Genomic DNA, 14,270 nt, shown 5'->3' with positions numbered 1-14,270 from the left:
TTGTTGTTTGGCGGGCTCGGGCTGGGGATTCGAACCCACCACCTTAGGTGTATGTGGCTGGCGCCTTAGCCGCTTGAGCCACTGGCACCGAGCCCACCAGGCTATTTTTTTGTTGCAGTTGTCATTGTTGTTTGGCTGGACCAGGTTGGGTTCAAACCCTCCAGCCTTGGTGTATGTGGCCATTGCTGTAACCACTGTGCTATGGGCGCCAAGCCAAGGAGGAAATCTTAGAAACAGCTGCAGCAGCAGGCACTAAGTTGTTACTGGGTGCCAGGCATTTTCCTAACTCCTTCATGTCTGTCAGTGTCCAGAACAGTTCTGGAAAGTTGGTGCTAATACCACCTTAAGACAATGCTGCTGAGGGGTGCACAGTAACCTGCCCAAGGCTGTCCAGCTAGGCCATGGCAGTGCTGAGGTGTGACCTCAGGGAGCTGGTCTGGGCACTCTGGAGCCAACCACTGAGGCTACTCTGCCTCATAAGAGGTGACATGGTGGGGCCCAGCTCTGGGTCCCATGCAGTAGGGCCCCATTTGACAGATAGGGTTAGTTTAATGACTTGCCCCAGGTCACTCAGTGATGGGGCTGGAATCCCAGGGCCTGAGTTTTGGGCCCTCCTCTGCCCTCACTCTCCTATAAGCTTTTGACCCCGTGCTGTCCCTCTCTCAGGCTTATGAAGGGGACCCTCCAGCACTCTTGCTCTGGCTAAGGATGAGCTGGTGGGAAGGGGAAATAAGAGCCCCTGAGAGAGCAGGATGTGCGTGCAGCTCAGCTGGATGCCTGAGTCTGGGTTCTCTGAGGTGCCAGGGACCAGGAGCAGCAGGCAGCAGGCACAGTGCTATGACTACCCAACATCTGCCCACCCACCCTCCCTGCCAGAGGAGCCCTTACTTTGTCTGGGGTAAAAATCTCCCCCAGCCCCAGGCATAAATTATGGCTGGTTTGCACCTATCAATTTTTCTGCTGCCAGAGCCTCAGCTCCATGATCAGGCACAGGGACCTGTGGCTGGCCCTGGGGGGCCTATGGAGACACGGTGGAGCCGAGCCAGGGGTGCCCCCAGCTCCCCGAGTTCTGGAACCCTGGCTCTAGGGTCCCCCAGTGCACCCCCAGCCCTCACCCAGGCCTCATCCAGGCCTACCTTTTCAAGCAGCGCATTCTGCCAAAGGCGGAAGATGAGGAGGAAGCAGCGGTCTCGAGCCCCAAAGGAAGTGAAGAAATGCTGTCAGGCAGAGTGATAGGGTGGGGGGGGAGGCGTGAGGGGGCAGGGGAGAGACAAGGATGGAGTCGGGGGCATCCCATCCCTATCCACACTCTCTCCAACTGTCCCAGTGAACCCATTCATTCATCTCTTCATTTGTCCCACAAGACGCATGTCCTGTGCCCAGCCCCGTGCAAGGTCACTGCAGAGTTGGCCCCAGCCCTGTCCCCAGAGCTCCTTAAAGTCCAGGGTTGGGTGACAGACACGTCTCCAGAGAGTTGGCTCAGAGCAGTCAGCTGGGATGGGGGAGGCACAGGACGCATTCCTGTCCTTCTTTGTTGTGAGGGGTAGACAGCTAGTCCACTTTGGGCCAACAAAACACAAAGGGAAGTCTGCTGGAAAGTGTTCCCCCACTGCTGCTGGTCTGAGACAGCCCAGCACCCAGTGGAGTGCAGAGTCAGGGGAGACTTAGCAGGGGCAGGGTGGTTGAGGTGCTGGCTCCGTGGGAGGGAAGGATTTTAGTACCACTGCAGCTCGAGCAGCTGTGTGAGAGGCAGGGTGCAGGGACTGAGATGGGAGGCTGGTGTAGGCATCTACTCAGAGGGAGCCGAGGCTACAGCAGAGGCTCAGAGTGCAGGCTCTGCAGGGGAGGGGCCTGCTGAGATTGGAGACTCGTGTGGTCCTGTCATTGGGTCCACCCCCGGCTCACCTTCTCATTCTCCGTACAGATCTGGATGGCGTTGGGGATCAGCTTAGCGGTCTTTTCCTTCTTCAGACATGTTACTTCCTTCAGTTGGATGGAAATCTGAGAAGGAAAGGAGGGTCAGAAGAGGCCTGGGCCCTGCCGGCCCCAGCCCTCCTCGCCATAGGCTCACCGTTGTCTCCCAGCGGAAGATGTTGCTGTAGAAGCAGATCCAGTTCTCGGAGAGATAGAGGCGGCCCTGAAGGAGGATCTCCCGCTGCAGGGCGCAGGAGTAATCTGAGTGGCCGAGAAGAGAGACAGGTGGACACCCGAGTCACAGGGTTGCGCTGGCAGCCACAGGCCAGAGGGGGGTCAAGAGGACAGAGCCGGGAGTTCAGGCCAGGGGTCCAGGACTCACCCACGATGAGGCGTTCAGCTTCGGGGAGCTTACTAAACAGTTTCCGGAAGTCCTCATTGCGCTGTTTGTATGTGGGGCTCAGCATCTGTGGGGGATGTGGGAGGTGAGAACCTGGACAAGGGTTCACGCCCCCAGAGTTCTGCCCTGGAAAGCTTGGGAACTTCCTAAGTCTCCTCAGCCCCTGATAGGCTCTCAGAGCTTTCCCCACAGGGCCCACTTTTGGCTTCTGTGATACTATAGCAACCATAATGACAAACTACTGATTTCCTGTATCAGCCAAAGCCTGTGCCAAGTACCTGCCAACATCACCGATTTATGGGTCTTCCCTTTAGCCTCATAAGGCAGGGCTATTTCTCCAGGAGACAGCAAAAGGCCCAGAGAAGTTGAGTGATTCAGCCAAGGTCACACAGCACATAAAGAGCAGCCCATGCTGTGACCCTAGGTCTGCTAATCTCAGCACCCACTCCTGGACATAGCAGCCAGGGACTCCCAGCTCATATACGGTCCCTCCTCCTGCCCACCTTGAGCAAGCCCCCTTGCGCCAGACACTTACACTGTACCAGCTCTGCATTTTCTGTAAGAGAAAGAAGAATCATCAGGATGAGCCCCCTGGATAACCCTTTTGTCCCTCTCCTCTCCCCAACCTGCCTGTGCTTGCACTGACCTTGCTATTTCGGATGAAATTCCGGCTGCCCAGACTCTGGGTGCTGGGGGTTCCGGGCACCCCTCCCTTCTCTGAGGAGCTGTCTGACCCCTTCTCCACCATGGTGCCTGGTTCTGGCTCAGGCGGAGGCCGGCTGGGGGGCAAGAGCTGCAGCCGCTTTCGGAGAGACGGGGAGCTGCTTGGTGTGCTCCGGCCAGAGTGGGGGGTGGTGCTGGAGGCAGGAAGAGGAAGACGAGGGTTATGGGGGGAGGCTGGGGTGTGGGACAGGCCTAGTTTTGGAGACCCACCCATCAGCTCATTGATCCGCATCCCCCCACCTATCCATCCATTCCCCCCCATGTGCACCCCCAGCCCAGCCATCCTGCTCCCTAGCAGTGTGACTCAGGCAGGTTTCCATGTCTCTGCGCTTTGGTTACTTCAGCTGTAATCCAGGAATGACTAATAATGTCCTCATCTCCTTGTTTTGAGACTTAAACAAATTAGTACACACGAAGTACTTCTATCAGAGCCTGGCTCATAGCAAGCTCTCAGTAACACCTGCAATTTTTTATTTACTCATTAATTCTCTCATACAACAAATATGAAGAGGAGCTTTTTTCCTTTTTTTCAAGACAAGAGTCTCACTTTCATGCCCCTGGTAGAGTGCTGTGGTGTCAAAGCTCACAGCAACTTCAAACTCTTGGACTCAAGCAATTCTCTTGCCTCAGCCTCTGGAGTAGCTGGGACTACAGGTACCTGCCACAATGCCTGGCTATCATTTTTTTTTTTTTTAAGAGATGGGGGTCTCACTTTTGCTCAGGCTGGTCTCGAACTTGTGAGCTCAAGCGATCCACCCACCTCAGCCTCTCAAAGTGCTGGGATTACAGGCGTAAGCCACCGTGTCTGGCCACAAATATTTATTGAATGGTGACTTTCCACTCAGCTGCTCGAGCTTAACGCCTAAACATCTCCCCTAATTTCTTTCTTTTCCTCACTTCTCATTTCTAATCTTTCAGTAAGTCCCACAAGATCTTCATCATCTAAAACCTACTTCCATTATTTCTATTATACCCCTACCCCATCCCTTCTGGCCTGGACAACCTGGCATCTTCCTTCCTGGTTTCCTGCTCTATCCCTGCTCCCAGGGTCTGGGCCCCACCCACAGCCACAGGGAGCGTGGGAACACAAGAGTCAGGTCTGGGCTCTCCTGGCTCAAAGCCCTGCCCCAGCTGCACCTCACTCCAGGTAACAGCAAAGTCCTCAGCTTGGAGCCCAGGCCCAAGTGATTTGACCCTGTCACTTCCCTAATCTCATGCCCTCCACCCTCCCTGTCCTTCCATTCTGGCCACTCCAGCCTCCTGTCCCTGAAGTCCCCAAGTTCATTCTTGAGATTCCTCCACCTGGTCAGTCCTTCCATAACCCTGGCATTGCCAGTGCAAGTGTCCTTGATCTGGGTCCCATACCCGACACCGCTATCTGTGCCCACCCCACTATCTGTGCCCACCCCGCTCATTTACTTAGTTTACTATCTGCCCAGACTGAACTTCAGGAGGCCTTGGCTGCCACTGTGTCCCCAGAACCCAAAACTGTCTGTGGCACACAGCGAGTGCTCAGTAAACATCGGTGACTACATGGAGAATCCGTGCAGAGACTAATAGAGATGGCTCCAGCCCTTGGCGAATTAACCTCCTGGTGGGAAGGCAGACACAAAACAAACAGAAGGCTCAGAATTTAACTGTACAAACTCAAACCGTCACAAGCGCTGTAGGGTAAGTACCGGGAACTTTAAAGGGACTTTCATTGTTGACTTCTTATCAGGTACTATGTCAAGCTCTCCGTATGATTAATTTGACTGTACAAACACAAACCGTCACAACGGCTGTGGGGTAACTACCGGGAACTTTAAAGGGACTGTCATTGTTGATTTCTAATCAGGTACTATGTCAAGCTCTCGGTATGATTAATTCCACTACTCCTCAAACAGCCCTGTAGCACTGAATACTACTATTGGCCCTGCTTTATTGAGGAAACAGGCTCAGAGTGACAAGCCAGCTACTGAAGGTGCACATCTAGTTGATTTCAGGGTAGGATTCCAAATTGAGTTTCCAACTATTTCAGGATGGAGGTGGCATTCCCTCCACCACTGGGAGAAACTCATCTCTCTTGCCTCCAAGCTTTAGTTCTCTCTGTCCACCAGGGGTGTGCAACCTGCAGTCTGCCGGCTGCACCCTGACTTTATGGACTTTTTTTTTTTTTTTTTGGTAATCAGCTTTTGTTAGTGTTTGTGCATTTCCTCTGTGGCCCCAGATGACTCTTATTCTTCCAAATTGCAGCAGAAAAAGAAAAAAAGTTGGTGCATCATTTCTCTTCTTTGCCTAGCAAATCCTTATGCATCCTGCAAGACGCTTGCTCATGCATGTCTTCCCTTCTGTGGGTCCCCACAACCTCCTGGGCAGCTCCCTTCCCAGCCCCGACTACTCTGTCTGATGGCAGGTCCATCTCCTCACAGGTCTGTAAGCTCCCTGATGGCAAATCTTGGGGTGGTCTTGGTCACTGCTATCCCCAGGACAGGGTGCAGGATAGGCATTCATGTAATACTTGTGAAATGAATTTGTAGAATAAAACAAATAAATTAAGTACCTAAGGACACTGGCATTCCCCCTGCCCATCCTGTCCTCCTCCTTGGCCTCCTGCTCTGTCCCTGCCCCCATACTCTGTTGTCCGGTCAGGGGCCAGCCCACACCTCCCTCTAGCAAAAACCCAGGGCTAGTTCCTCTAGTCTCTCATCAGCCCTGCTCTGGTTCTGGCCTTGGCTGTCCCCTCTGCCCACAACGCTCTCCTTATTAGATGTCCAAGGGGCATCCTTGCCGCCTTTGTCTCCACTCATCTCAAAGTCACTTTCCCCACCTCCTTGTTAAACATCGCCCGCACTGCTCTCCCGACCCTTCTTATACATTTTCCCTCAATTCTTATCCTTCCTCCTCACAGGATGTGAGTGTCCCCACCACCTAGGACAGAGCCTGGCACACAGTAGGTGCTGGCTGCTGGGGACTGAGTGCACTACTGGCCCTCCTCCCAGGCTCCTTACAGAACTGGGATTCCACAGGGCGTGTGACTTGGGTTCCTCACAGGAAGACCTCAGGGCAGACCTTGGAGCAGGGGCCTGTACTCCAAGGGGTTTCCAGTCAAGTGTGACCACTTCCTCCCTGTGTGACTTTGACCTTCCTGCGCCTCTGTTCCCCACTTGTGCATAATGGGAATAATAAAAGTGCCCACCCCTCAGGGTCGCTTGGGAGGATACAATGAGGTAAGATACATGAAGCCCAGTACACACTGTGGCCTATGGTGTTTCCTCTCCCGTGGAGAATGGCCGAGGAAAGCGGAGTATACAGCCCCACCACCACGCCAGGGCGCTACTCTGCTGGCCCTGACAGATACCTCACAGGCACCTGAGCCCCCACGACTGACTCCAAACTCTAGTCATGCACTCTCTAAATATCCTCCACCTGGCACTGGGGACACAGAAGTGAGCAAAATAGATACGATTCCCTGCCTGCAGGGCCCTGATGCTCTAGTTGGGGAGCACAGACAACCACAAAGGTAATACGGAAATGACGGTGACCTCCCCCACTGGCCAGTGCAGTGAAGTGCTGCTCTGAGCATGGTGCTCAGACCAGCAGCCCCTGCAGCATGTGGACAGTGTTGAAATGACCCACTCCTGACCTCCTGAACCAGAAACTGGGGCGCGGGGGCCGTCCAAGAGATTCTGATGCATGTTCAAGTTTGAGGACCACAGAGATCAAGGATGGGACAATGGGGAGCAGAGGCAGTTTCTTTAGTGAGAGCCAGCAGAGGCCTCGCTGAGCAAGGCTCCCTGGAGCTGAGCCCTGAGGACAAAGAAGAGATCTGGCAAAGAATGCAGAAGGCGCAGGAACATCAAGTCTGGGGATAGGATGGAGCTTGGCAGGTCTGCAGCCTGGCAGGGCTGGGGGCGCAGAGGAGGCCCAGGCCCAGGCCATGGCCTGTGGTCAGTAGTCTGAAGAGCAGGGAAGGGCTGAGTAGGGGGATCACACCCTCCCCAAATTATCTTCTGCACCTCAAACCTACTCTCCTGAAGCCACAGGTGTAGGGACCGGGCCTGGGGGCAGGAAGTCTGAGGCCCACACCCCAGTTCTTGCTCCTGGGCTGAACAAAGAGGAAGTACTCCTGGGCCAGCTGCAGGCACAGTGAAGGGAGGAGCAAGAAGTGGCTGGAGCACCGTTATGCAGCGGGGGCTAGGAAGTGATGAAGTTTTGCCACTGCAGACACCTGACCTCCAATTTCCTGGCACCTAGAAGTGCCTCGGTTTGGAGAGGGTTATGCACACATACAGGTGTGCATATAGGCCAAATCGATGAGGGTCACACACAGCCAGAGTGGTTGGTAAACTGAATTTCCCTACAACTGCAGGAAGTCTGTCTCTTTCCTTTCTCTCTCTGTCTCTCCGCCTCTTCTCTCTCCCTTAGTTTCTCTCTTTCTTTGTCACACACACACACACACACAGAAAAGCAGTAGCATCCCAGGTATGTTATAGTCAGCCACAGAAACTCCCGTAATAATCACACACGGACACACAACTGCAACACTGCAAGAATACTACAGTCACCTGGCAAAATCCCATCAAAATCTCACACACACATACACAGGCACGCGTGTGTATACACATACACAGAGCTGCAGAGGGTCAGAGGGTCACAGAAATACACAACAAACCACAGAAAGTCCCAGATAAACTCCATTCATGTACATAGCCACAAGACAGTCTCAGGGAAGAGCTGGAGGCAAGTAACATTCACATAGTCACAGCCAGCCACACAGTGAGAGAACAGTCACAAAGGACCCCAGCTGACACATACACAGCCCTAGGTAAATTAAATCATACTGTCAGCCAACACATCCTGGCTGGGCGTCCCTCTGCCCTCATGGTGGTCACCATCTGGCAGGGAAGGCAAAGCAAAGGCCAGCTGTAAACTGGCAAGGGACAGAAGTTGCTGCTGTTGCTATGGCAGAGAACCCTGACACTCAGACAGCCACACCACACTCAGGAATGATGCGGAGGATGTCCACCTCCGGGGCACAGGGACCAGGTATTGAAATAATGCACGGGACAGGCCTTACAAACTGTAGGAGGGGATAATGTCACGTTATGCTTACTGCCTTCAGAACGGAGTCAACAGGACACCCAGGGTCCAGGCCCACAGAGAGCCACAAGGGGTCTCTGTCACTCACACAAACAAAGCCACAGGTCTCAGCCCCACACAGAGAGGCCTGGCACATACAAAAATGTCACAAACAGATATACACAGAAACAGTCACACAGCGATGGAATCAGAGCTAAATGACAGGTACGTGCAGACACACAGAGCCCCAGACACACTCACACACACAGTGCAGTCACAACTGCACACACAAACGATCAGAGGTTCACAGCCGCACACGTGGGGCCCCCACACGCTACAGAGCCACGGGTAACTCAGAGTAACACGCGTAGTCTCAGATGGAATTAACAGGAAATTCCACACGCAAACACCACCACGGAGAAGCACAGCTGCCGCGCACTAGGAGCCCCGACACACGTACACATGTGCCCAACACACAGCTTACTATCAGAAGCTCACTTGCACATGCGGCCCAGACGGCGAGAAGGTCCACTCTGCACAGCGCCCCAGAGGGTCTCAGACACCCGGACATCTGGCCGCTCAGGAAGCCCCCACCCCCCAGCAGACCCGCGACAGACAAGGACCGTGGAAGGGGTCCCGGCGGGAGGGGCTGTCCCGGGCCTACCCAGGCCCCGCGGCCTGCTGGAGCCGGTCCCCAAGCACCCTTCATCCCGGGCTCCTGGACCGGGGTCAGCCTCGCGCCCACCCCTGGCCTCGCAGGCAGGGGCGAACTAGGCCTACCCTCCCTGCAGGCCCCTCTCCCGGCCAGGCGAGCCCCAGCGCCCCAGTCCAGTCCCGCGCATCGGGGAGGGGGGCAGTGTCGACCCAGACCGTGGGCCCTGCTAGCCGTGTGCGCCCCACCTCCAGCCCCCTGCCCCGCCACTGCCCACCCCACCGTCGGCCGCCTCGGCCAGGCCCCGAGCGCACGAGGTCCCAGACCTGCGTTCCAGCCGCCGCCCCTCCCTTCTCGAGCCTGCTGAGGCCCCCTCTTTCCCGCGGCCTCCCGGGTCCTCCGGGTTCCCGACCCCCGGCCGCCCGGTCCTTACTCGAACATGGATGCGGCGCGGCGGGCGCGCCCTGCCACAGGCCAGGGCAGGGCCCGGCTGAGCGGGGCTGGGCAGAGCTGGGCGTCCCCGCAGGGCACCGGCCTGGCCTCGCTCGGCCGCCGCCCCCACCCGACCCAGCCGCCCGCACAAAAGGCCGGAGCCGCCGGAGGCCGCCGCGGCGTCAGCGACACCCCCTTCCTGCCCCCGCCCCGTTGCGTCACAGCGCCGCCCCCCGCCGGGGAGGGAAGGACGCGGAGGGACCGCCAGGGCCTAGACCGAGGGAGCGAGGCTGGGGACAGCTTTGCGCGCCGAGAGCCGGACGGGAGAATAGGAGGGCGTGCGCGAGAGGGACAGAGCTAGAAGGACTTTAGTAAAACTAAGCGCCGTGACGGTCACTGCTGACACCGGGGGAGCCTCCTCCACCAGTACCCAGAAAAAGGGTCCTCAGCTCAGACTGTGCCCCTGCTCAGGAGCGTTGGCCTCCTAGGGAGGAACCTGAGCGGTGGAGAGGAGCAGGGTGCGGGGGGGTGTGGGGGGGAGGGCAGGAGATTCTGGGAAGCAGAGGTGGGGGTGCTGACTCTGGCGGGAAGGGTGGGCGGGTAGGTCTTCCCCTCCTTTTACCCCTTCTGCAGTGCTGAGCCCGTGTTCCTGGCCCCAGGAGGGCCCCTCCCACCCCACACCCCTGTGCCTCGATCTCTGGGAACTTCACATCAGCCAACCAAGTCAGAATCCAGCCGTCCCCTTACCTGTGCTGTGGCCTTGGGCAAGGGCCCCCAGTCCTGAGGGCCGAAGAAACCCAGAAACCTGGCACGCAGGCCCCAGCGTTGGCCGCTGTCCTGCTCTGACACCAGAGCTTGCTGCCCACCTCTGCAAGCCTTGTCAGACAGCCCAAGAAGGCAGAGATGTGAGTCCCACCTCACAGGCCCTGGGCCAGGGCTCTCCACTGTAGGCTGTCCCTTCCTCTCTGAAAAAAACCCCTTCCCATCCCCACACAGAAAGAACCCTACCTGACTTCTCCATTTGGCAGGTGGCAGACCTAAAACTTCAGAGTCGTCTTTGCCACTTCTGTTTCCTTTACACCCACCTCCAATCTGCCACAGACCCTGTCCGATACACCTACGAAATCTCGCCAGAATCTTCTCGCCCTTCACTGCCCCCTCCCTGGCCTGGCCTCCATCCCCTCCCACCTGACACCCCAGCAGAGGAACCTCCTCCCTGGTCTCCTCCTGTTCTCCCCCACCCCCCACGGTCTGCTCCCCACTGGCAGCCAGGGGAGCCTGGGAACACCACAGTCAAGTCAGGACTTCCTGGCTCTGAGCCCTGCCCTGGCCCCACCTTTGCACCAGGTAACAGCAAAGGCCTTACCCTTGGAGCCCAGGGCCCTAGTGATCTGGCCCCTGTCACCTCTCTGACTTCACCACCTTGCCCTCTCTCACCATCTGGCCATCCAGCCTGAGGGCCATTGCACTAGCTGCTCCCTCCCAAAGAAAGGTCTTCTTGTGGCAGCCTCAGGGGTAGAGGGGCCTCCCTCCACTATCTTTTGTTCATCTGCTGTCTTTATATTTTTCTTTGTTTCTTCTTTTGAAATACTTTTACATTGTTGATCAGGGAATATTTGTTTCAAACAGGAAAAGCAAATAGAGTGATCACCTATGTGTAATATATGTGGACATTTTGCTTGAGATTCCCTCCCCCGCTTTTTTTTTTTTTTTTTTAAGAAATAAACTATTGTAATTACAGCCAAAGGCCCAGCTCTCCCCTCCACTTTCTCTGCCCAGGCCCCTCAAGGCACTTGCTGGCCTGAAGTCCGTGTGTGTCCTTCCTGGATAGTATTCCATCCTTTTTCTATATCAGGATGCATCTACCAACAATAGACCCTATTATTCAGTGTCTTTTAAAAAAGATACACAATTGGACTCCTGCTGTATCATTTTGCAACTTGTTTTCCTCATGTAGTTTCTGAGATTTTTTCTGTATCCATATATAGAACTCTATTTCATAAACCAAGTCTCATCTGATGTCTTTTTTTTTTTTTTTTTTTGAGACAGTGTCTCACTATGTCACCCTGGCTAGAGTGCTATGGCCTCATTGTAGCTCACAGCAACCTCAAATTCTTGAATTCAAGCAATCCTCCTGCCTCAGCCTTCCAAGTAGCTGGGAGTATAGGTGCCCACCACCACACCCGGCTAGTTTTTCTATTTTTAGTAAAGATGGGGTCTTGCTTTTGCTCAGGCTGATCTTGAACTTATGAGCTCAAGCAATCCTCCCGCCTCAACCTCCCAGAGTGCTAGGAATACAGGAGTGAGCTTATCAGATGTCCATGGCTGGAAGAAAGCACTGCAGATATTTCTATTCTGGGCCAGTGTAGTTCTTTTCTCTTTCCCCCTTGTGGCCTTGGACCTCCAAGTTCCTGTCTCCTTTGGCTAGAGGTAGTGTTTCTTTGCAGAAGTTTTGTTTAAACTTTTGTTTTTTTTGCCTGTGAGCTACACCAGGAAATACCTTTTACATTGGCCCCCAGTGCACACTTAGAAAATATACATCATGCCACGGAAGTTGCAGGAAACCACACTTAACCTCACTGTCGCTTGTACCTGGTGTTATGTTCAGTTCTATTTTGTTTCGGTTTGCATTAAAAGTGCTGATTGCAAGTCACTGCATTGATTTCACGGTCCTTAAGTGGATCCTGACCTACAACTTGAAAAACACGGGGGTGTCCACTTTCCCTCTTCCTAGGCAGCCCTCAGCCAGGCTTACGGTTGGTTGTGCCAAAGCCCACTCCCAGTTGCCTGTTTTTGTTTATCTATCTCATGACTGCAAGTCAGGCCCCTATGGGGCTAAAGTCACACCCTAACTGACCTGTGGCCCTCTACCTCAACTGTGACCGCCACAAGGAACCCACCCTGGGCATGAGTTCCTACACAAAGAGGCCCTCTTTGTCATCCTAATGCCCGGGTCTAACCTGTCCTGGGACAGATTCTCCAGGTCTGGTGTCCTCAGCCGCTGCAAGCGCCGGGGGGTCGGAGTGCAGGGGGGTGACTCCCCATCACTGGATGGTGTTATGTGAATTTGGGGCACCTCCAGGAGCCTCCAAGGCGCAGGTCCCTGGCTCCAGGACCCATTGCCCTGTGGCTGCTGCCTGCACTGCTCAGCTGGAGAGGCAGACAAGCCCTGGGCACTGCCCTGGGACAGTGCAGGTGACCTAGGCATCAGGGACAGGAATTCATCCATGGGTGGGGGATGGTCTGGGACAGCTGCCAGTGGCGTGGTCTCTGGGGAGATAAACGAGAAGTGAAAGGGAGAGTTCCTGTCCAGGCCCCTTCCCGTGTAGCTCCACTCAGAGAGATGAGGTGTGGGTAAGAACATGGTTTGGGGACCAGAGATGTCTGAGTGGGAGTCCCACCTCTGTCAACAGCCTCCCCTCAGGACCCTCAGCCTCAGTTTCCTCTTCTGAAAAATAGAGATCTTGATAGGACACCCAACAGTGGTGGCCCCTCAGCGTTCAGTAAGGCCACATCCTGAGTATTCTATACACCCCACATGCCTTCCACACACAAGGCCAGGAGGGAGCCAGGCCTGAGTGGGCACCAGAGGCCTGGGCTTGGGTAACGGCTGGAGAGAGGCAGAATCAGGACATCCCTCCCCTGTTTGTACAGCAATCGCCCCTCCCAAGATAAACACAAGGAGGTGGCCACAGTGGCCTCCTGGGCCTGGGAGGAAGCCAGATCAGTTACCGGGGCTATAGCTGTGATGTGGAGGCTGCCTGAGTCCAGGGGGAGAGTGGAAGGAGGACGGGGAAGGGGTGGCGACCAGAGCCTTTCTGTCCTCACGGCAGATGCAGCAATGGCTTCTTTGCACCCAGCTGCCTGGGAAATAGAGGGGGACCCAGAGAGAGTATTGCTGGGCCTGAGAAAGACACTGACCCTTCCAGGCCAGGCCTGGACCTTCTCAGGCACCCAAGTACCCATGTAGACCTACCTTATGGGTTACTCCTCCTTCTGTCCTCACCGGGTTCTGACTTGTAAGGTAAGGGCAGTGGACCAGGCCCTTTCTTTCCCCTGGGAGTCCTGGCGGGGCCAGAATGTCATGACCTTGCCAGCTGGACTAGCATGTCCAGCCGGAGTCATGTTACCCTCTGGCCAGCTATCCCTGGGAGAAAGGACAGAGTGGCGGTGAGGTGGGGGCGCCCGTACCAAGGCGGTGGCTGAAGAAGACCACCTTCCCTTCTCTTTCCCTTCTGGACTGCCCACTTGAGGACAGGGCTGCCCTAGGGCTCTACTGGCCTATCTCCCATGTTGGTCTGCTGCCGGCCACGAAGTAACTCCTGTCCCCCAACTCCCCCAGAACTGTTCCTCCAAGGTCAGGGATCACCCTCAGGTGGCCACGGCCAACCCATTTTCGTCATCTTCCTGCACTGTTCTCAGAAGCGCTGAACCTGGGAGGTGCCTCTTCCTCTGGGCAGCACTCTCAGTGACTCCCTCCCCCCTCACTGACAGCTCCTTCTCCTCTCCCTGGCTTGTAAAAGTTGATGTTCCTCATGGCTTAGGTCCAGGTATTTTTACTTTTTAATTTTTATCATGTAATAATTGACACCTAGTAAAGGATGTCTGTATGATAGATGTGGGTTATACTGCACAATAGGGAGACCTCTTGCTCCCCCAACCCGACTGGAGAACCAGCACATCACCTGTGCCTCTTAGGCCCTGGCCGTGTCCCCACCTTTGTCATACTTCTGGAAGACTCCATCACCCTTCATTTGACAAGCATCATTCCTTTACACTAAAGTAGCTTTTATCACGTTGATAGGCTGTTGACAGAGCAACAACATTTTGTTTTAATTTTTTAATGTATTATTATTATTATTATTTGAGACAGAGTCTCACTCTGTCACCCTGGCCTAGAGTGCCATAGCGTCATAGCTCACAGCAACCTCAAACTCTCAGGCTCAAGTAATCCTCTTGCCTCAGCCTCCCAAGTCACTGGGACTACAGGCACCTACCACCATGCCGGCTAGTTTTTCTATTTTTAGTAGAGATGGGGGTCTCACTCTTGCTCAGGGTGGTCTCCAACTCTTTTTTTTTTTTTTTTTT

General features: G+C 55.0%; 1 protein-coding gene across 2 annotated transcripts in view; it reads right to left on the bottom strand.

The window, feature by feature from the left end:
- GRAMD1A (GRAM domain containing 1A) overlaps positions 1 to 12,411 on the bottom strand; it is a 23,236-nt gene extending 10,825 nt beyond the window's left edge. Inside the window, exons 1-7 of one of the 2 annotated variants that reach the window (XM_023516911.1) lie at positions 12,143 to 12,411; positions 2,961 to 3,171; positions 2,850 to 2,870; positions 2,297 to 2,381; positions 2,072 to 2,175; positions 1,906 to 2,001; positions 1,137 to 1,217 (exon numbers count right to left, since the gene is read on the bottom strand). In XM_023516911.1, the coding sequence (XP_023372679.1) occupies positions 1,137 to 1,217; positions 1,906 to 2,001; positions 2,072 to 2,175; positions 2,297 to 2,381; positions 2,850 to 2,870; positions 2,961 to 3,171; positions 12,143 to 12,411 (867 nt within the window). Of the gene's footprint in view, positions 1 to 1,136; positions 1,218 to 1,905; positions 2,002 to 2,071; positions 2,176 to 2,296; positions 2,382 to 2,849; positions 2,871 to 2,960; positions 3,172 to 9,183; positions 9,367 to 12,142 lie in introns of those variants that run through there. The other variant, XM_012809163.1, reaches the window with a different exon arrangement.
- Positions 12,412 to 14,270: the final 1,859 nt, after the last annotated feature.

The sequence above is a fragment of the Otolemur garnettii genome, unplaced genomic scaffold (genome assembly GCF_000181295.1).
Source record: "Otolemur garnettii isolate 467f Iridium unplaced genomic scaffold, OtoGar3 scaffold00100, whole genome shotgun sequence".
In the NCBI taxonomy this organism is placed as follows: domain Eukaryota; kingdom Metazoa; phylum Chordata; class Mammalia; order Primates; family Galagidae; genus Otolemur; species Otolemur garnettii.
Note: the sequence above shows the minus strand (reverse complement) of the source record. Positions and strands in the feature narration are given on the sequence as shown.